Source organism: Rosa rugosa, chromosome 6 (genome assembly GCF_958449725.1).
Source record: "Rosa rugosa chromosome 6, drRosRugo1.1, whole genome shotgun sequence".
NCBI lineage: Eukaryota > Viridiplantae > Streptophyta > Magnoliopsida > Rosales > Rosaceae > Rosa > Rosa rugosa.
Genome location: NC_084825.1, coordinates 35,035,871 through 35,057,932, shown reverse-complemented (window position 1 = coordinate 35,057,932; position 22,062 = coordinate 35,035,871). Strand labels below are relative to the sequence as shown.

The following is a 22,062-nucleotide window of genomic DNA, read 5'->3' as shown; positions in this document are numbered from 1 at the left end:
TTTGAAACGAGAATCAAATTAGCTGAATTTTTTACAATCACCATAAAACATTACAATGTCTCAATCGAGCGGTTGTTTTCTCTAAAGTCATTTTCCACTTCATGGTTGCTTTAGAATGAACCTCAACAATTTAAATGCAATATACAAGTCATACGACTTTAGGAGGCAAATTGATATAGGCCAACATCTTTGCAATTAAAATTGAAATTTTTATCTTATGTCCACGCACATCCATCGATGGAATATTTACAGACATGATGTGAAAAAATAAGCACGTTTCGCGGTTGTCATGTCATCGGTCAACCAAGAAAACATACAAATAACGACGGTTGACCAATTCGATCGGATTCGAAAATATGGTGAAATTGGCTAAATTTTTTACCACACTCATAATTTATTATAATAATCTCATCCAACGGTCGGTTTTCCCAATTTATTTAAGTTGATAGAGGTTTCTCTTTGGAGTGTATGATATATAAATATAAGTTTATAAAAAATATTATCTTTAAAGATTTATTTGTAAATAAAGCCCGCAAGGCCCGCCCCGAAAAAGCCCGCAAGGCTTAGCCCGGCCCGGCCCGAAAAAGCCCGTGAGGCCCGCATTAAATGGATGGGCTTGGATCCTTCAATTTACAATAAAGCCCGGCCCGTTGATGAGGCCTAAGACATGATATTAAGATAGCTATGTTGGGTTTTTTCATGTGTAGATGAGCTCGTCATGGAGGGTATAAATAGTAGTGCATGAGAGGAAATTAATCATGGAACAATTAAGCTTTGTAACTGACACTATTCAAACACCCCAACGCATGCAGACACAATATAGGACCAATTCATGCAATTAAGGAGAGTAACAGACCTGTTGAGTTTTGATTAATTATGGATTTGAATTCCACTTGAACGGTCCAATTGAACATGAATGCATGATTGAATTCAAATACCATTATTGCCATTAACTCATGTGACTGAAAATCTATGGCAATCAATATATGAATAATCATTTGAATTCCGGCATGAAAGAAACAGATGAATTCAATTGGAATGGAATACTAACAGCAAGTATTTTGAAATACCATAAAATTCTAACAATCCCCCACATATTTCAAAATACGAAATGAACTAGGAAATGAAGATAGAAGTACCAAAGGAAAATTGAGAAAATAATGCATCTGAACTGGTGTCTTTTGGACTATGAACCAGCCATAGGATAAGCTAGAAATGACTCACAGAAATTTGGTGAAAATTAAATTTTCTGTGAACCATAATTTCTTTAGTGTGAATCATACAACTAACCATCCACATTAAGTCCTCGGAATCAAGCTGTTCTCTGCGGGTTGGCGCAAATCGGCCATGCGCACCTGGATTTTCATGAGTGCTCTAGAGAACCTGCCCAAGTCTCATAGGAAGCGGCCCAACTTCCACACTCAAATAGGTGAATCCATCAAGTGTGTACTGGAATCAAACACACCACCCTTAATAAGGGCTATGGTATTCATTAAGAACAATTTTGTTCAACCTTCCACGTTCCAGTTAAGCACTATCTACACCATAGGGAGGGACACTTCAACGAATAATTGATAGTGCACTACAGGTCAACAAGTGACTTTTTATTACCCATATGAACCTACTTCCTGGGATCTCCATTCACATAGGTTGGGTTACCATCACTCTTGACCTTTGACACAGGAATAAGTCCCATCCCCCTCGATGTATCAGCCACTACCTTTCGGTTTAGTGGTTTTGTCAGAGGATCTGCTAGATTCATCTCTGACCTCACAAAATCTAGGGATATTACCCCATTCTCAAGCAATTGCTTCACAGTTTTTTGTCTTAGGCATATATGCCTACTTTTCCCATTATATGTTTTATTTTGAGCTCGGGCTATTGTAGCCTGGCTATCACAATGCATAGACACAGACGGAGCAAGTCTATTCCACAATGGAATTTCTGCCAAGAGGTTTCTAAGCCACTCAGCCTCTGAACCAGCCTTCTCTAAGGCTACAAACTCATATTCCATGGTGGAATGAGTTATCAATGTTTGCTTGGAAGATTTCCAAGACACTGCACCACCACCAAGAGTAAACACATACCCACTAGTGGATTTAGTTTCATCTGAATCAGAGATCCAGTTAGAATCACTATACCCCTCAAGTACAGCAGGCGATCCACCATACATCAATCCATAATCAAGGGTACCTCTTAGGTATTTAAGTACTCGTGATATAGCTGTCCAATGATCCTTATTTGGACTTTGAGTGTACCTGCTCAATCTATTAGTAGCATATGCAATATCGGGTCTTGTGCAATTTGTCAAATACATTAAGCTACCAATAATTTGTGCATATTCAGATTGACATACACCATCACCTTTATTCTTCTTCAATTGGGTATTAGCATCATAGGGTGTAGAAACTGGACTAACATCAAAATGCTTAAACTTTCTCAAAATTTTCTCTACATAATGTTCTTGAGAGAGTAGTATTCCTTCATGGGTCCTAGTAATTTTAATTCCAAGAATGACATCGGCTACACCCATATCCTTCATGTCAAAGTTAGATGCCAAAAAAGATTTGGTCTCATTTACAACTTCAAGACTAGTACCCATGATAAGCATATCGTCAACATAAAGGCAAATAAGCACACAAGATTCTCTAATGACTTTACCATATAAGCATTTACCTCCATCATTAATCGTAAAGCCATTAGAAAGCATAACTTTGTCAAATTTATCATGCCATTGCTTAGGAGCTTGTTTCAAACCATATAAAGATTTTACAAGACCTTTTGGTTGACTTAGACTCTACACATACTTCACACTTTCCTTTGTTTTGGCAAGCAGAATATGTAAGCATACCAATTTCTTTCATTTTCTTAATATAAGGAAAACTCACATGACCAAGTCTACCATGCCATATATCAACAGAGTCAATCAAATAAGCAAAAGAAGTAGATGCATTCTCATTAATAATCTCAGAAACATTCAAAACAAACAAACCCTGGTTACGATAACCTTTCCCCACAAATGTGCCATTCTTGTTCAAAACAACCTTATCAGATTCAAAAACAACTTTCACCCCCACATTTCCTAGTAAGGCTACATACACTAGATTATGCCTGATCTCAGGCACATAGATCAAATCATTAAGTGAGAGAGTCTTACCAGAGGTGAGTTTGAGAAGAACCTTTCCTTTTCCAATAATTGGTGAGGGCCTAGAGTCACCCATGAACACATGCTCTTCTCCTTCAGATATTGGAGTGAAAGAGGTGAAAGCAGATCGGTTTCCACAAATGTGCCTAGTAGCACCAGAGTCCACGACCCATTCTTTTGCATTAGTCACCACATTGACTTCAGAGACAACCGCTGCAATGATGTCATCTGCTTCAACCAGATTAGCACGGGCCTGATTCTGGCGTTTCCTGTCTTGACATTGGAAAGCATGGTGCCCATGTTTTCCACAAACATAACAACTTCCTTTCCTTTTGATATTGGGATTGAAAGTCTTAAGCTTATTTTCAGTTTTAGGGAAAGGCTTATTGTCATGCTTGTGTTGAGATTTGTTATCATGCTTGACAATAAAATTTTTACGCTTACCAGTTGGCTTGGATGGCATACCTTCAACAATGTTGGCTTTAGATATCATCTCTTTCTCTTGGTCGGCTTTGTCTTGAAGACGGTTTGTTTCTTCAATTCGGATATGCACAACCACATCTTCAAGACTCATTTGTTTCTTTTTGTGCTTCATGTTGTTCTTGTAGTCCTTCCATGATTTAGGCAGCTTTTCAATGAGACTTCCAGACAGAAATGCTTCAGGTAATTCAATGCCTTCAGTCTTCAAATCATTGACGACCTTGTGAAACTCATGAATTTGAAGTGAAACGTCCTTGTCCTCCACCATTTGATATTTAAGAAAATTCCCAATTGCATATTTTTTTGGGTTCCAGCATCTTCAGTCACGTACTTTTTGGTGAGAATCTCCCAAATTTCAGCAGCAGTCTTGTAGGCACAGTATATGTCAAAAAGCTCATTTGAAAGTGTGCTCAAAATAGTGTGCCTACATATTTTGTTACCTTTCTCCCATTCAGCCAACTCTTTGTTATAATTCTCGCTAGTCGCTACCTTCCTTGGGCTTGGCCTTCGTGAGGTAATCAGCCAAATTCATGACATCGAGGACGGAGAAAACCCTTTCTTGCCACCTTTTGAAGAAGGAACCCTTGAACACATCAATCTTGGATACATCTGGAATCTTGGTGTTGGTCAAAGCAGCATCCATGGTGTTCTACTCTTAAGATTGTTGGAAAATGGAGATGGATGATGCTTCGGATGAATGAGAACTTGTTAGGTTGAAGCGTGTAGTCACTGCCCTTAAGAGTAGATCCGCCCCTCAAAGACTAAGTCTTGGTGTATCAGGTTAAGGCGCCCTACCCTCCGGGATACAACAACCTTGATCCTCGTATGTGTACACTCACAATACTTGGATTGGTAGAACAACTTTGAGACTTTCCTTTGGTGGAACAGAGAACAGAGAAAAGAGACTCACAAAGACATGATATTAAGATAGCTATGTTGGGTTTTTTCATGTATAGATGAGCTCGTCATGGAGGGTATAAATATTAGTGCATGAGAGGAAATTAATCATGGAACAATTAAGCTTTGTAACTGACACTATTCAAACACCCCAACGCATGCAGACACAATATAGGACCAATTCATGCAATTAAGGAGAGTAACAGACCTGTTGAATTTTAATTAATTATGGATTTGAATTCCACTTGAACGGTCCAATTGAACATGAATGCATGATTGAATTCAAAGACCATTATTGCCATTAACTCATGTAACTGAAAATCCATGGCAATCAATATATGAATAATCATTTGAATTCTGGCATGAAAGAAACTGATGAATTCAATTGGAATGGAATACTAACAGCAAGTATTTTTTTTTTTGAAAAGGGGTTTGGAACCCAGTCAAGCTGGGAGGCTCAGCAAAATCCTCATAGAGGACATCCTGTAAGTAACCAGGAGCCTCACCTAAAGAAATACCATAAAATTCTAACAGTATCCATATGTAGACATAAGACCTATTCAGATTCACCCAAATGACCCTTTCTGTAATATATGTCAGACAATAGTTTTGATTGCAGGAGCGAGAGGCAAGATAATTGTAGCTAGAACAACCAGTCAAAAACCCAAAATGGGAGAGGATCCTCTCCTGACCTATTTTTTTGCCTGAGCTTACTAACCTTTTCATCATAAATCGCCACGTGTCCATAACACATCTAACGGCTGCTATAAGTTATTGTAATTATTCTATCCTTTGCAGCTTCATCCTACGGCTGAAACAAGATCAAAACATTCTCATTCCTATCTTCTTCTTCTGCGTGCTCTCTCTCTCTCTCTCTCTCTCTCTCTCTCTCTCTTTCTACCAGCTCAATCTTCTTATTTTCCCGGATCTGATTCCTTGGTTTCCAGTTTTCCACACCACCAAGACCATTATGTTCAGAAATAATTATCTTCTACTTGTTAGCTTGAATGGATTCCGTAGTTTGAAAAACTCTGTTGGTTTTGATTAATGAATAAAGATTGAAACTTGTATTTGATTGCAATCTCAAATAACCCATTATTTATGATTGTCATCGATCCTTTTATATTTGCAAATTTGTTACTGCATAGAAGAATTAAAAGGGCAAGCTGAGCACATTAAGTAGCTACTTGAATTCACAAATACTGTCTTTTGCTAAACCGGTCGTGAATTCATCATAGTGTTAATTGTTAAATGTGGAATATTTGATACTAAAAATGATGTGTACAGACTTGAAATGATAGAGAGTACGTTGAGGGAGAGTTGGAAAGAGAGACCAAGAGATTTTACCAATTAATCAGATCTGGAAAAAGCAGAGTTAGAACTTAGAAGATGAGGGAAATGAGTAACGTAGAAACCATAGGATTGTGAGAAACGATAAGAGATCGATTAGTAGTGTAATTCATCATCACTTTTCTTGTTGATCGGACCGATTCACACAGATCCTGTAAGGTCCTCAAGCTGGAGTCGAATTTGTAGTTGAATGGACAAAAGACAAAGGCAGGTGAAATCTTAGACCGTTAGATGTGTTATTGGACACGTGGCGATTTATGATGAAAAATGTTAGGAAGCTCAAGTGAAAAAATAGGTCAAGAGAGGATACTCTCCCCAAAAAAATTCAAGGGAGATATATATGTTTGTTTTTATTTTTTATTTTTTTATTTTATTGAGATCACACGGCTCCTCAAGGCTTCCTAGCCCCAGAGACTAATCTATGCCGAGGGATCATGTTAGAACGCTTCCTCCCCTCTGGCCACCAAGAATATATTGGGATTTAACTCCAACAAGCATTGGCGAGATTCGAACCCGGGTGTGGGGGTTCCACACCTGGAGACTTTTACCAACTCAACCACCTGTGATGGTTATATGTTTGTGTTCTTTACTCCATTGAGCAAGTTCACCCGTTGAGGTCATTGGGTCAATACTATTCATTGCTTTTTGCCTTTCATTTTCACCCGTCTAGGTCACTGGGTTAGATACTGTTCACAAAAAGTTATTGAATGTCAGTTTGCATCACGAAATTGACCCAGAAAGTGACTCAGAGTGACCTTTTGTGAACAGTATCTGACCCAGTGACCTAGATGGTGAAAATGAAAGGCAAAATGCAGTGAATAGTACTGACCTAGTGACCTCAACGGGTGAACTTGCTCTTATAGAGTTTTAGGGAAAACTAGCTAGTTGCTTAAAAAAAAAAAAAAAAAAAAAAAAAAGCCCCCGCGGTAGAGAAAGAGAGAGAGATGACAGATCCTGCAACATACAGAGCAAAATTTACTATATACTAATTCTCAGTTAACTGTTCATCGGCTTAGTAACAGTGCCGGCTCGAGCCGAGCTGATACTATGAAAGGACCGTTTTGCCCTTCATCTGTTGGCTTAATTGCGGTTTCCAGTTTGACTTGGCTATAAAACGTGATGAACCGGTGGACACGACCTTTTTTTTTTTTTTTGTTCTCTTCGTTTTTGCCTCAGCTCTGTGTTCTTGGGAGAGAGTTACAGAGAATAAGTTCTGCATGTTGTGATCGTGTATGTTTTCCTTCGATTTAGTGTTTGTTTGTTCCTTGCATGTGACTGATTTGGGGTTTCGGTGATGCAGGAGTTTATGGGTTTGTTGTTAGCAACGAGAGGGAAGACGAAGTTTGGAATTAGATTGAGGAAAGCAGAAGAGTACTTTCTTTGGCGATTTTGTTTTGTTGGCGATTTCGGGTTTGGTGGAAGCTCAGGTGCATATGATTTGCTTCAATGGGTTAATGTTTTTTCTCAGTTTTCTACCTGTCGTAATCGGTGTTTTTTTGTTTTTGTTAGGTCAAAAAGGTGTTGGGTTATTGACGCGATCTTCTCTCTCTCTTTTTCTCTTCGTTTTTGGCTGGGCTCTTCGCATCTGGAGGTATGCAGTTGTTGGGTGCTGGGTTCTGCATGTCATTGTTATGTGCATTTCTGTTCGGTTAAGCACTTATTTGTTGGGTTTTTGTGTGTTGGGTTTGTGTCTGATTTGGTCTTTTTGTGATAAATTCTTGGGTGTGTGGTTGATTTGGGCGAGAAGGTGGAGGGTGATTTTGGAAGAAATGGAAGAGAAATTCACAGCTAAAGACTAAGGGATGGGTAAGCTATTGATTCTGGACTAAACTATTGGCTTTGATTCTGCATGTTGGATCCCTCCAACTTACTTATGAATGATCGTATTGTATGATTTGGTTTGTAAATAATTCGATTGATTTGTGGGGTAATCGTTTAGGTTGCATCGTTCTTTTTTTGTGGAGAAATATATTTGTTGGAGGCTTTACAGAGAATACGACCTTGGGTGAGATTTTTTTATTTTTGATTTTTTTTTGTTGAAAAATTGATATGGGTCTGTTATTGATTAGGGATAGAGAATTACGTTTGGAACTAACATAGAGAATTATTGGTAATGTTAGTAAGCAAGATCTATGCTCTAAATTTGGGTAATGTTAGTAAAGCAAGATCTGCATGTTTATATAGATTTATTCAACACTCTCTCTCTTCACTCTCTCTCTGTCTCTGTCTCTGTCTCTCTCAAATCTGAACGCTCTCAGATCATGTTTAGGGATTTATGATTTTGATCTGTGTTTTGAATGTTAAACTGTGATTGCTTTTGTATGCAGGTTTCACCTTCTATTATTATTGTTGCTGCAACTGATTTATCTGTTGTAAAACTGGTCTGCAAGGTCTGAAGAAAAGGAAAGGCTTGGATCTGCCAATCAAGGTACTTTTTCAGCTCATACATTGCTCTCATTGCTTCTCCTTTATCTATAGATTCATTTATTTTGTAGATTTTTTGTTTACAATTCAAGAGTGTGAGTTGCATTCTATGGTTTATAAAGTAAAGCAGTGTTCTGTTCTACCTCAAATTTGTAATACACAACCAAGGTAGGAGGAAAAGAATATCTTTTGAGCTAATTGATGGAGCTTATATAAGTAGTGTCTTACCTTCTTACATGATATTATACTTTCCCTATTCAATTGGCAGAACGGAATTTTACAGGCTTGAGAAGGTAAGTATAATATCATGTAAGAAAGTAGTCAATCTAACATGGTATCTGACTAAGCAAGGCCAAAATTAATCACCTGATATAAAAAACAATAACCCTGTGATAAATTTATACTACATAATATTCTTGAGTGATCTTCATAGCTGTCACTAATTTATTTGGGTTGATTTTTTTCTTGACAGCTTTTTTTTTTTTTTTTTTTCTGGGAATTTAGTGCAGGACAAACTTTCTTGAGTGATCTTCATAGCTCAAGCTTCTTCTTTTTTCATGTGGTACGGTGGGACATTTTGATTGCTTGCTCCAATGGATACTGGAATTACAGGCATCAGGTGATTAATTTTGGCCTTGCTTAATCAATAAGTGGGTTATTGTTTTTTATGTTTACTTTGACCTTTGAATTAGCGATTGGGGCTTCAAACATGTGTTTGTTATCTTAATTTTTCAGGGGTGGATTTTTTTTCCTGATTCTAGGTTCTTCCTGAAGAAGATTATGTAATTCCAACACAGATTACATTCCGGATATCTTCAGACAAAAAAATCACTCTTTTGGTAAGTAATTTTGTTCTTCACTCATAGATAAATTTATTGCAGTTAGATCGATAAAAATTTCAATTGAATTGATGGATTTTTGATTTTTACTATTTACCATTTAGAACTTTTCCTCAATCACTATTATTGAAGTGAGAAGCAGTGCATGATTGTCGATTTGTACGGGAATTCAGTCAACTGATCCTCCCAGGTATTCTCTACAGTATGCAGTCACTAGCTTTTATAGGTTTCATGGCATGCTAATCTAGCATGGTTTCTAATATATTTTATTTATGTTTATCAATCTCTTAGCCTATTTGGGATTTAATATCCATAAAAAGCCAAACGCTGATAAAGCATGGATCACGGTCCATTTATGTTCAAGAACCACTCCAAGTTCATGAAGCTTTCCAACTCCAAGTAGTCTGATTTGTTATGTGAATTGTGACCCAGTTTTAAGTTTTCCTCTAAAGCAAGTTCCCAGCTTTTGCTTATTTCAAATATGACTTACCAGACCTGATTACTCATGTTTATTTTCTTCTGTTTACTGGGTTACTCATATTCAAATTTGGTATGGTTCGGTGTATAACATATTTAGGATAATGTGGTTAAGTCCATATAGAATTGGAATTGCGTGTTTGCATTAGTTTATAGTTGCTTTAGTTCGCTGACTTCGTGCAAGTAACAGCAGCATTTACAACATTAGATTTACCCGTACGCTTGAGATCATTTTTGCTCTTTCTATTGTGTCCCTCCCCCCTCCCCAACACTGAGTATGGCTCTTTTAATTTTTCCTTTACTGAGTATATCCTTTGGACCCTTTGCCCTTAATTTTGAATCAAGGTCCCATTTCAGTGTATGAAGGCCATGCATTTGTGTATTTGTGTTTTGTTGTCAATATATACGTTCATGCATGGCATTTTTTTTTTGTTTTGTTTTTTTTTTCAATTTGCAGGAAGTGAATGGAAAAAAATTCACTGAATGGATTTATTTAGAAAAACACGGTGACGTATACGAGAGAACTTTGGACGCTTCTTCTCAGTGCGTAAAACAATGCCAGTAGTGTCCCTCAATAGTTCTTGGATGCCAAACAAGAAGCATGAAAAAAGAAGGTTAGTATATATTGTTGCATTGTGGTCCAAGCCTGTTGAGATAATATGGCTTTATCAAAGAAGTTGTACCATAGATTGTTCCAGGAGCAGGCAGATGCATTTGAAAATCAGAGAATAAAAGATAACAAGACACTTGAGATAGAAAAATTGAAGAAGATGGCATTAGCATTCTCTAGAGCAGGGTTTTTGGTTTTAACTTTCGTGGCGTTGATGGCTTTGTGTTTTCATGCATTCAGCTAGCTTCTGCAATTGTTTGGGTTCATCCATTTTCACTTCGTGGTGTTGATGATTTGTATTGAATAAATTGTTGATTGAAATTTGAATTTATTGTGGTTTAAGGGAACTTACAATTCCAGTATCAGACATATCTATTGCTTCTGACTATTGTTATTTGAGATAAGAAGCTTGCATCTTTTATAATTACTGACTTTTACTATCTTTTTTTATAATTTCTTACTTCCACAGTGACAGAGAAGCCAGTATTGAATCAGCAACATCATCAACAGAAATCATCAGCAAAGAAAAAATGGACCAAGTGTCACAGCACTTTTTGTGTAAATAGAACTGGAGGAAGCAACTTTTTGGACAACCTCGACTACTGGTCATCACTAGGCTAACAACATCTCAGCATGCATATATGCTAATGGACATCATCACTTATTTTTGGCAACCAGATTAGGCATTTGTTGTAACTAAGTTAGCCTATAAGTAGAACATGTTATTTTTGGCAAGCTGTTTCGACAGCAACTGTAAATCTGTATTTGAACACTAAATTTCAGTAAAACATGATGTATGTTAGTTCTTAACGAGATGCTCTATCCTCCTAAACTTTCAGATTTTATTCAAAAACCCGCAGCAACGCGCGGGCATTTATGCTAGTCTTCCTATTATTATTCAACAAGTAATGAACAGTGTTTTGGGATTTGCCTTTTAGTTTATATAAGTATATTAATTAACATTATTTGCACCAAAAAGTTTAAGAGAACTGCAAGAGGCTTATTGATCGAGGCTTATTATTTGAAGCGCAAAAATCATCCCTGCCCGACCTGAACAACCAGAATTAGCAAACTTGAATTTATTTCAATCCACCAGACAAGTCGAGCCATACAAAGATCGATCCATTATTCAAACACAGTACAAAACCAAAGTGACTAATATTTAATAAAGCTCTTTATTCTTCTAGGCCAATACCACCAGGTAGCTAAATTCAACATCATGCATTATCACACTGTTCCCCAATTCTTAGATAGTTGTTGTTTCCCTCCACCATAGCTCTCCTCCGCACCAGCATATTCTCTGGGAAACAGAGGTGCTTCAATAGCTCTGCAACAACGAATACAGTCCATTAATTGATGACATATATCAGCAAAGAACTAACGTAATGTAGTGTTTGTGCTTTAAATGTGTGGCTCCACATGAGCACATAGAATGTGGTAGAGCATTTAACATCCATATCAAAAAACTAAAAGTTGATTCTTACAAGAAAATATTGAAAACTAATGATAATGATCAATGAAAAGGTAGCTAGAGAAAATTAAGAAGCAGCGAACTTGGATAAGTGATCAGATAATACCTCAGGATCGATCAGGAGTGAAATTGAGCCCAATTGTGATCTCTCCACGGTACTTCTGGTGCTTGCTGACAACATTGTATGAAGTTGGTGGAATGCTTCCTTCAGTGAACAATTGTGGCTCTAGAGGAATGCTGCAAACAGCCAAAGAGAAGTTAGACATCTGATTAATATATAACATGAACTACAATGCCCTTCACCAATAAATTACAGATGAATGCATATGGATCAAAAGAGACAGTTAATACTTACGTTGCTTCTCCAACAAAATCATCTGCGGTGAAGGTGTCTTTGTCCATTATTTTCAAACGGAGTTCGGTCACATCATCTGTCACTGTGAATAAAAAATTTTCATTCCATTCCGGGTTGGTTCCTTCCCCTGCAAAAATGCATATACATAAAATACATCTTATTGAAATTTGCACACACCAACTTTAACCCTTAGTTGAAATCCAAAAGGTTAAAACAAATGGATAGAAAGCCTAGAACTATACCTTGAGCCACAGTGCTTGTTTTCTCTTGGGTCTTGACAGTGAAAATGACATAAGGATCCATTTTGGCTGTAAAATCAAGCATTGAACCCATGTCATACATACATTAGCAATTTCAGCGAAATCTAACGCAGACACATTTGAAAGAAAAAAAAAATCATATATATTAGCATCATATATATCAATCATTTTTGGCCTTATTTCTGGGCTCACAGACACAACCAATTAACCACACACTTGGCATATAACAGACATGAACAGATATGGCCATCAAGCCTGCAATTAGTTAACAACATTCATCTGATATATATAGCGCAAGAAATTACTCAGATGAGTCAGATCTACAGATGGTTAAGCAGAAAACAGCCTTGCATGCGAGCCAGAATTCGATCATTTTTCAATTCTAAAGAGAGAGAGGTCATTACTGAGAAAACTAGCAGTGTCGTAGAGGTCCTTGGCATCCACGAGAACAACTTCAAGCGTCCCGTAAGGCATGTTTGGATCGGATGAAACTCAAAGAAGACGACTGCAAATTTCACAGAAAGCTAAGGAAGAGAAGAAAGCAGTGAACGACTGAGTTGGTGGAGTTTTTTTTTTTTTTTTGGGGGGGGGGGAGGGGGGGTTTATATTGGCGAGGAGTTCACGAGGAAATGCATAACAGCTCCCAACCCCGTTCACGTGTGGAACGGGGCGGTTCCATTTCCGTTATATGAGATGCCAAGTACAGAGGATAGAGTTTATGGTTAAATTACATTTTGCTTCCCCCCTAAAGTTTTTTATTGGGTTTTATTTTGTCATGGAACTTTAAATTTTAATAAAAAATTAGGAGCATTCTCACAAAAGAAAAAATTACAGATGAGATATCTTGGTTAACGTGAATTCATGATTTTTCTTTGAGTGGAACAATATAGTTGAAAGGATGTATTGGGACTCTTGGGATAGGCCCAATAACAAAGGGTTGTTCTCATGGTCAGAGTTTAGGTCCTATCGACCCGTGGAATCTATAACCGTTGGTTCTACATTAGGAGTATGAATTGGCATCTTCTCTTATTGAAGTAGTTGGGATTTAACAGTCATTTCCAGTCCCCACCGTTGTAACATTTTGAATTAATGGAATTTCTTCTTTTCTAATAAAGAAAGTTGAAAAATGTAACAATTTCGTACCTATGTCAATTTGACCATTAAATAACTATGTGACTTCAATAAGACCAAAAATCGAAGTTTTTTTGCTTGATCAAATAAACAACTCATATATAACAACTAGTCTATTGTGAGTCGAATTCACGACCTCTCACTTATAAAAAGGAGACTTATATCTTTAGACCAAATGAAATCGAAGTTTGCCTTTCGATAACATATTATATGAGATTTTTTTTTTTTTTTGAATTTTGTGTTACAATTTGTGCGATAGTCTAGGTATATCGGTTATAGTAGAAGAGACTGTTTGTAAATCTGTATTTTTTATTTTTTATTTTTTTGTAATCTTAAAAAAAAAAAAAAAACAAGAAAACATTACCTAATTTACATTATATACCATGAAATCAAAGTACAGAACTACTCAATCAAACACACCCAAAAATTGATCATTTTTAAGAGATAACACTGGAAAAAAAAAAAATCCTGCAATTTGTTTGTATAAGGATCCTAATCAAAATTTTCCATCATATTTCCACATCATCTCCCATATTCGCAGCTTGGCATGATCCTGCACTGTACCTTAACATATAAATAAGAGTACTTTCTAAGAGATGTTCAGATTCTGTGGTTGAGATTCGAAGCTTGCAATACGTAGTCCTATTGTCTCCCGTAAGAAAACGCTCTATGTATTATGGCATGCATTATGAAATCTAATGCGAGTACTTGTTTGCACTTGCCGGTTTTTCTACAATTAAGTTTCAACACCTATGTTTTATCTCCACAAGTACCGTCAATAAGTGAGTAAAAAATTTTGAGTAAATGTGAAATCTAAGTAAACAATCAGTATTAGGAAAATTGACTGATTTTTTCAATCCACCAAAAAGTCGATGCACATAGAGAACGATGGGTTTGAACACAAAGTACAGAACTTCAATGACTAGTAAAATAATATTTTTATTCTTCTCTCAGCTAGAGGAACTGAGCATATCATACATTATTACACTGAGTGCCACAAGGGGGTTCTTAAAAAGTTGATGATTGTTTCCATGCATCCACCATATATAGCTCTCTCTCAGCAGCACCAGTATACTGTCTAGAATGAAAAGGTGCTTCAATAGTTCTGCAACAATGTATAAGGCAGTCAGTAAAAAAATAAGCACTATAAGAATGTAGGGATTGTGCTTTGAATTTGCAATGTGTGTTAAATACAAAATGGGGTAGGCTTTAATTCACATAGAAATAAAAGTTTATGTGAATAATTGAAAGTGAATGATAGAAAAATTAAACTAGGTAGGAGGAAATTAATTAACCTACGTTGGAGAACTTTTGATTAGTGATAGTACCTGAGGATCAGGAGTGAAATTGAGTCCTATTTTGATTTCTCCGCGATATTTCTGGTGCTTGTTGACAACATTGTATGAAGTTGGTGGAAGGCTTCCATGAACGAACAATGCTGGGTCTAGAGGAATGCTGCAAGCAACCACAGATAAATTGATATCTAATTAATTACTTTCACCAACAAAATTCCAGATGAATGAATATGAGAAAATTAGTTGACACTCACGTTGCTTCTCCAACAAAATCATCTGCGGTGAAGGTATCTTTGTCCATTATTTTCAAACGAAGTTCGGACACATCATCAGTCACTGTGAATAAGAAGCTTTCATTCCATTCTGGGTTAGATCCTTGGCCTGCAAAAATGCATGTACAATATACTTCCAGCAGTCACACAACTGCACACACCAAATTTAACCCTTGGAGGCCCAAAAGTTTAAAACAAATATCGAGGTACCTTTGGCCACAGTGCTTATTTTCTCTTGGGTCTTCACAGAGAAAATGACATAGGGATCCATTTTAGCTGCCATATAAAAGCATTTTACTCATGACATAATAAGCATATTCAGAGAATCTGAACACAGAAAATTGCCCAAATTTGAAAGAAAGAGAGCATATATTATATTATGTTACCAAGTTCATTATGTTATGAATCTAAGTGTAAGCTTACTAAGAGAGAGAGAGAGAGAGAGAGAGAGAGAGAGAGAGAGAGAGAGAGAGAGAGAGAGCGAGCGAGCTTACTGAGAAAACCAGTGTTGTGGAGGTGTTTGGCATCAACAAGAACAACTTCAAGAGTCCCGTAGGCCATGTTTGGATAGCGGAGATGAAAACCAAAGAAGACGACTGTAATTTTACAGAAAGCTGAGAAAGAAAAGAGAGCAGTTCACGACTGTCTTGGTTGCTGCAGTTTATATAGGCGAGGAGTTCACGAGGAATTCATTTGCCTGCTCTGACTCCTTTTAATGAAAAGACTACAAGAATCTTTGCCTGTTTCCAACCCCATCTGACTAAGGTTCACGTGTTACAACCTTACAGGGATTTTCCAATTTCCGTTATACACGATGCCTGTTTCATTTCTTTTTTGAAATGGCCCGTTTCATTTCTCACTCTGACCAACATTTTTTTTTTTTTTGATCAAGAAGAAACTTCATTAATAATGAACTGGATACAATGAGTTTTGGCATCATAGTAGAAAAGAATACGTTGATTTAGGGTTTTCAATAATACTTCTATTCATCCACAAAGGGGTATATATACAAGGACAAGAGGAGTCGTCTAACTCTAATAGGAATCAGATATTCCTATAATTACATGATAACCTACCTAAATAGGAATCATAATTACATAAGATTTACAGCGATTCTACACTCCCCCTCAAGTTGGTGCATAGATATCTATCATGCCCAACTTGTCAACCGAGCTGTCGAATATCTTCCTGGACACTCCTTTAGTAAGAACATCAGCTAACTGCTCTTCTGAGTTTACAAATGGAAACCGAATAACCTTTCTGTCAAGATTTTCTTTGATAAAGTGACGGTCAACCTCCACATGCTTTGTTCTATCATGCTGAACTGGGTTATGTGCAATCTCAATTGCAGCTTTATTATCACAATGCAAATCCATAGGTTGTTTAAGCTTGTAACCTAGATCTTTCAGGACATTACGAATCCATAACATTTCACAGACTCCATGTGCCATACCTCGAAATTCAGCTTCTGCACTTGATCTGGCAACAACTTTCTGTTTCTTGCTACGCCAAGTGACAAGGTTCCCTCCTACAAACGTGAAGTACCCAGATGTAGACCGCCTGTCAGTTTTATCACCAGCCCAATCTGCATCTGTGTATCCCACAACTTCCAATTCATCTTTTTTCTCGAACAGTAATCCTTTACCTGGCGCCATCTTCAAATACCTCAAAATCCGAAAAACTGCATCGATATGTTCTTCACTAGGACAATGCATAAACTGACTGACAACACTCACAGCATAAGCAATATCAGGTCTAGTATGTGAAAGATAAATCAACCTTCCTACAAGACGTTGATACCTTCCCTTATCAGTTGGAACTTGATCAGGACAAATGGCAAGTCTGTGATTCATCTCAATGGGTGTCTCAATTGGACTGCAGTCCAGCATCCCCGTTTCAGCCAATAAGTCAAGAACATACTTCCTCTGTGACAGAGAAATTCCCTTCTTAGACCTCGCAACTTCAATACCCAGAAAATACTTCAGTTGTCCCAGATCCTTCATTTCAAACTCATTTGACAGATACTTTTGCAACTCATTCATCTCTTTCGGATCATCCCCTGTAACAATCATGTCATCCACATACACAATAAGAGCTGTAATCTTGCCATTCTTCCGCTTGATAAACAAGGTATGGTCAGAATTGCTCTGTTTGTATCCAAAAGCTCTCATGGACTTTGAAAATCTTCCAAACCATGCTCTTGGAGATTGCTTCAGGCCATACAACGATTTCCTCAATTTACACACCTTGCCAGCTTCACTTGGATAATTCTTAACACCAGGAGGCACATCCATGTACACTTCTTCCTCTAAATTTCCATTAAGAAACGCATTCTTCACATCAAACTGGTGCAAGGGCCAATCTTTGTTTGCTGCAAGTGAGATTAGGATCCGAACAGTATTGATTTTTGCCACAGGTGCAAAAGTCTCCTCATAATCAATTCCATAACGTTGTGTGTATCCCTTGGCAACCAACCTAGCCTTGTATCTATCAATAGTTCCATCAGCATTGAGCTTCACAGTAAACACCCAACGACATCCTACAGTCTTCTTTCCAACCGGCATAGGTACTAACTCCCATGTTGCATTCTTCTGAAGAGCCTCCAATTCTTCATTCATCGCCCTTGTCCATTTCGGATCCTTCAATGCATCCTGCACGTTACTAGGAATAGATACAGTAGATAATTGATCAACAACAAGTGCATGTGACCCGGAAATCCTATGGTTAGATATAAAGTTAGCTATGGGGTATTTAGCTTTAGCTTTGATATCTGGTTCATATTGTTTTTTTGGGATTCCCTTGGTAACCCTTTGTGATTTCCTAGACTCAACACTTTCTAACCCAGAAGACTCATTAAAGTTTAGGGGTACCTGAGGTGGATCATTCTGAGCGGAGTCTTCAGTTGGTGATGTAGAAGGGGAAATATCTTGTGTGTGAGCTTCAGATACGTCTGGATTTTGATTCAAATTCTCCAAACCGGTCATATCAGGAAACGATCGATCGTTAGCCTCAAACGATCGATCGTTTGTGGTGTCTGCTTCTGCCTCAGTCCTTGTTTGTTGCAACGATCGATCGTTCTCTCCAAACGATCGATCGTTTGTGTCGTCAGCGTCTGTCCCTGGAAACGATCGATCGTTTGTCTCTGGCGATCGATCGTTTTGTCCACTGGAAGTTTCTGTCTCTGGAAACGATCGATCGTTTGTCCCTGGCGATCGATCGTTTTTGGCTGTGGCAGAATTTCGTCCTTCAAATCGCTCCTCCAAATTTTCCAAGTCTTCAAAGACATCAAAATCACAAATAGGATTCCCTTCACAACCTTTCTCCCCCTGAAGGGAAGACCGAGAAGTTCCCCATGGGTAATATGGCTCAGATTCACGGAATGAGACATCAAGAGAGAGGTGTACTGTGTTAGTGAGCGGGTCATAACATCTGTAGCCCTTCTGAAACTCGGCATAACCTACAAACATACACTTCTTCGCACGGGGATCAAGTTTGCTTCGGTGTGGCTTTGGTATATGAACATAAGCAGTGCAACCAAACACTCGGGGTTCCAAATTAGGCAGAGAGGGGATGGTCAAGAGTGTATGAAGCTTTTGATGAGGATTCTGAAACTCAATTACCCGGGAAGGAGTACGATTGATGAGGTATGCTGCAGATTTCACCGCTTCTCCCCAATAAGACCGAGGTACATTCATGCCAAACAATGAAGCCCGAACAACTTCCATCAACTGTCTGTTCTTCCGTTCTGCCAAACCATTCTGTTGAGGAGTATAAGAGTTGGAGGTTTGATGACGAATCCCCTGTGACCGGCAAAATTCAAACATAGGGCCATTCACAAACTCTCCACCATTGTCAGATTGAAACACTCTAATAGATTGTTGATACTGAGTAGTCACCATTTTGTGAAAATCAGTAAACAACCCAAATACTTCACTCTTATTCTTCAGTAATGACACCCACGTCATGCGAGTACAATCATCAATAAATGTGACATAATATCGAGCTCCAGAAAGAGAGGGAATCTTTGCAGGACCCCAGACATCAGAGTGGATTTTCATAAAAGGAACGGGACTTTTATTAAGACTTGGTGAATATGAAATACGGTGGCTCTTGGCCAGTTCACAAATGTCACAATGGAAATCTAAATCACTGACAACCGAAAACAAATGAGGCTGCAGTTTCTTAAGATAACTAAAAGATAGATGACCTAAACGGCGATGCCATAACCATACAGCTTCCTTTGCATGCTCTACCCCATTAATCTGATTAGCTTGCCCCAAAAGATGCTTCTGTTTTTCTCCAGACTCTGTCAGATCCAGGTAGTATAATTTTCCCCTTCTAACACCATAACCAAGAATCCGCCGAGTCAGAATGTCCTGAAACACACAGAAAGATGGATAGAAGGTCACAATACATGTAAGTGCCAAAATAATTTGACCAACAGATAGGAGATTATAGGCTAGTGAGGGAACAACTAGGACAGATTCCAGGGTTAGGGTATCAGATATAACAATAGAACCTTCTCCAGTGACCGGAGTAGGAGTACCATCAGCAGTAGAGACAATATTTTGAGGGGAACGTCTAAGGTTTTTCACAAGACTAGGGTCATTGGTCATATGATCAGATGCACCTGTATCAATTATCCATGTATTATTCAAAGTAACCTTACCCTTCATACCTGACTGTGCTACATTAGCGGAGACATTTTCTAGATGCTCTTCCTCTGTAGTAGCAATAGCCGCCTTGCCCGGATTCTTTCGCGGTTTCCTGGTGAAGTCCCACCAATCAGGGTAGCCAATCACTTCATAGCACCGCTCCTTGGTATGACCTAATTCCCCACAGACAACACATTTTTTGTTTGCGTATGGGTTTGGTTTGTCGTGAGGACGGCGTGGAGAAGGACCTGAGAAGCCTGGAGGAGGACCGGGTCGGCGTTGAACAGCCATCACAGAAGATTCAGTTGGCACAGAACGCCCCATAGCTTGTTTCTCTGATTGCACCTTGCGAATGTAAGCATAGCTCTGCTCCAAGGAGAATTTAGGCTCCTTGCGCAGGATTTCTCCACGCACCTGATCATACTCTTGGTCAAGTCCACTCAAAAACATGTGAACACGCATCCGAGACATTGCTGAAGTTTCTTGAACGACAGCTGCAACATTATCATGTTGAGAGGCCGCCCTTTGATCAATCTCCTGGAACATTGCCACTAACTCATTGTAGTAGGTCGGGATTGGCCTTCCATTCTGTTTTGCTTCAAAACACTTTTTGTTCAACTCAAAGATTCGGGTTTCATCAGAATCATCATAAAAGGTTTTCTCTACAGCTTCCCAAATATCTTTTGCAGTAGGAAGACGAATATACCGGTTCATAAGAGAGGATTCCATGGAGTCAATCAGCCAACTTTTCACCTTTTCATTGTCCGTGGCCCAAGCTTCATACTCTGCAGAATTCATGGCGGGTTCAGCCTTTACTCCGGTCAGATAGCCAACCTTTCCTCGTGCTCCAATGCGCATTCGCATAAGAGGAGCCCATATGGTGTAGTTGGATTCATTCAAGACAACACTTGTGGGGAAAGCAGAATTGTCTTGTTGGGTAGTGTAGTGGTGATGGATGATCGGTGAGGATGACACCATTGTCTTCTCGGGATTTGACTGTGCGCCTTCAATTTCAGGTCCGGCCATTGAGGAGTTTGATTTCAATGGTGGTGGTACGCAGCGGTTTGTGGTGTGCGTTGGGATTCAGAATTCAGGATTCAGGATTCAGGATTCAGGATTCAAAGGATGCAGGCAAGTTCAAAGGATTGAACCTGGCTCTGATACCAAGTAGAAAAGAATACGTTGATTTAGGGTTTTCAATAATACTTCTATTCATCCACAAAGGGGTATATATACAAGGACAAGAGGAGTCGTCTAACTCTAATAGGAATCAGATATTCCTATAATTACATGATAACCTACCTAAATAGGAATCATAATTACATAAGATTTACAGCGATTCTACAATCATCTCATACACAGAAATGGCCACTGGACTTCACACTGGAACTCCAACATGACTGACTAACGGAGCCAAACAAGCCCCGACTCAACTACAGACTTAACTTGCACTACAATTAAAAGGCAAAGACAATAGGCGCAGGCACACAACTTTGTCAACACTGACTCGCCACCCAGAGTCCTCCTGACCTGCCTTTGATCGACCAAGTCTACACTAGTTGTGACTTCGAACCCGACCAAACAGAAATGCTGGACCGTCAGACCTGAGACTAAATTAAACCTAAGACCATTGCCACCTTAATGTCAACACCGTCAATCCACAAAAGCTCCAAATCGCCATCACCTCCGACTTGAGATCAGACAGGAACAATCCCACTAGAAGGCCAAGGATGATTGTCTATGCCAGTATGCCACCGCCAGACATTTTCGCCACCGCTGCTGACCTAACTCCAGAACAGGAACGACCTCTAGACCGCTGAATAGAAGATTGTCTATGCCAAAATTGCAGTGCACCCGACCCAACAGCTAAAACTTAAAACAAAACCTAGAAACTAACTTATTGCTGAAAAACAAACCAAAAGAAACTAAACCCTAATTTAACATGCAATAAAACAAAACAACTTAAGACTAATGCCAACAAAAACCGAAACCAGGCCCACAGGCAAAGGCGAGGCCCAGAGGCCCAAATCAGCGAAGGAACTGAACGGTCCATCCATCTCGGCCCAAGTCAGCAGCTGCACCACCGCTCTGCCCTCACACCCATTGCGCCACCACCAGTGTTGGACATCAACCACCATCGTGCCACCACCGCCGTCAGGCCAGTGACAGGCAACACCCATCTTCCGCCTTCTCCCAACACCGTACTGCCATAGTCCAGATCTAGAACCAACGTCATCCCAACCATCATCCCGCCATAGTCCAGATCTAGAACCAACGCCATCCCAACCATCATCCCTCTCCCACTCCGTCGAACTCGGCGAACCAGGATCTAGCCAAGAACCAATCCGCCTTGGATCCGCAGCGGCCACCAAACCAAGAACCAAAACACAGACACCCAGCA

General features: G+C 38.8%; 2 protein-coding genes and 1 long non-coding RNA gene across 8 annotated transcripts; 1 reads left to right on the top strand and 2 right to left on the bottom strand.

The window, feature by feature from the left end:
• The first annotated feature begins 7,014 nt into the window (after positions 1-7,014).
• Positions 7,015-10,731, top strand: LOC133715611 (uncharacterized). Of its 6 annotated transcripts, XR_009849138.1 has the most exons (11): positions 7,015-7,102; positions 7,173-7,299; positions 7,382-7,463; positions 7,620-7,678; positions 7,812-7,877; positions 8,200-8,300; positions 8,801-8,915; positions 9,032-9,135; positions 9,240-9,325; positions 10,070-10,226; positions 10,692-10,731. It is a non-coding gene; the product is annotated as an uncharacterized LOC133715611 (long non-coding RNA). The 6 variants fall into 6 exon arrangements; XR_009849140.1 differs by having other exon boundaries at positions 7,017-7,299; positions 9,058-9,135; XR_009849142.1 differs by having other exon boundaries at positions 7,017-7,299; positions 10,110-10,226.
• A 555-nt stretch (positions 10,732-11,286) lies between these two features.
• On the bottom strand, positions 11,287-12,887 carry LOC133718493 (16 kDa phloem protein 2-like). Its single transcript, XM_062145341.1, has 5 exons — positions 12,713-12,887; positions 12,291-12,356; positions 12,049-12,175; positions 11,800-11,930; positions 11,287-11,549 (listed from the first exon to the last, which is right to left on the bottom strand). Exons 1-4 carry the CDS (start codon positions 12,780-12,782, stop codon positions 11,801-11,803), a joined length of 393 nt encoding a protein of 130 aa, XP_062001325.1. The 5' UTR covers positions 12,783-12,887; the 3' UTR covers positions 11,287-11,549; position 11,800.
• A 1,461-nt stretch (positions 12,888-14,348) lies between these two features.
• LOC133713331 (elicitor-responsive protein 3-like) lies at positions 14,349-15,632 on the bottom strand. The gene is made up of 5 exons (XM_062139334.1): positions 15,501-15,632; positions 15,217-15,282; positions 14,989-15,115; positions 14,768-14,894; positions 14,349-14,544 (listed from the first exon to the last, which is right to left on the bottom strand). The coding sequence occupies exons 1-5, from the start codon at positions 15,565-15,567 to the stop codon at positions 14,536-14,538; spliced, it is 396 nt and encodes a 131-aa protein (XP_061995318.1). The 5' UTR covers positions 15,568-15,632; the 3' UTR covers positions 14,349-14,535.
• Positions 15,633-22,062: the final 6,430 nt, after the last annotated feature.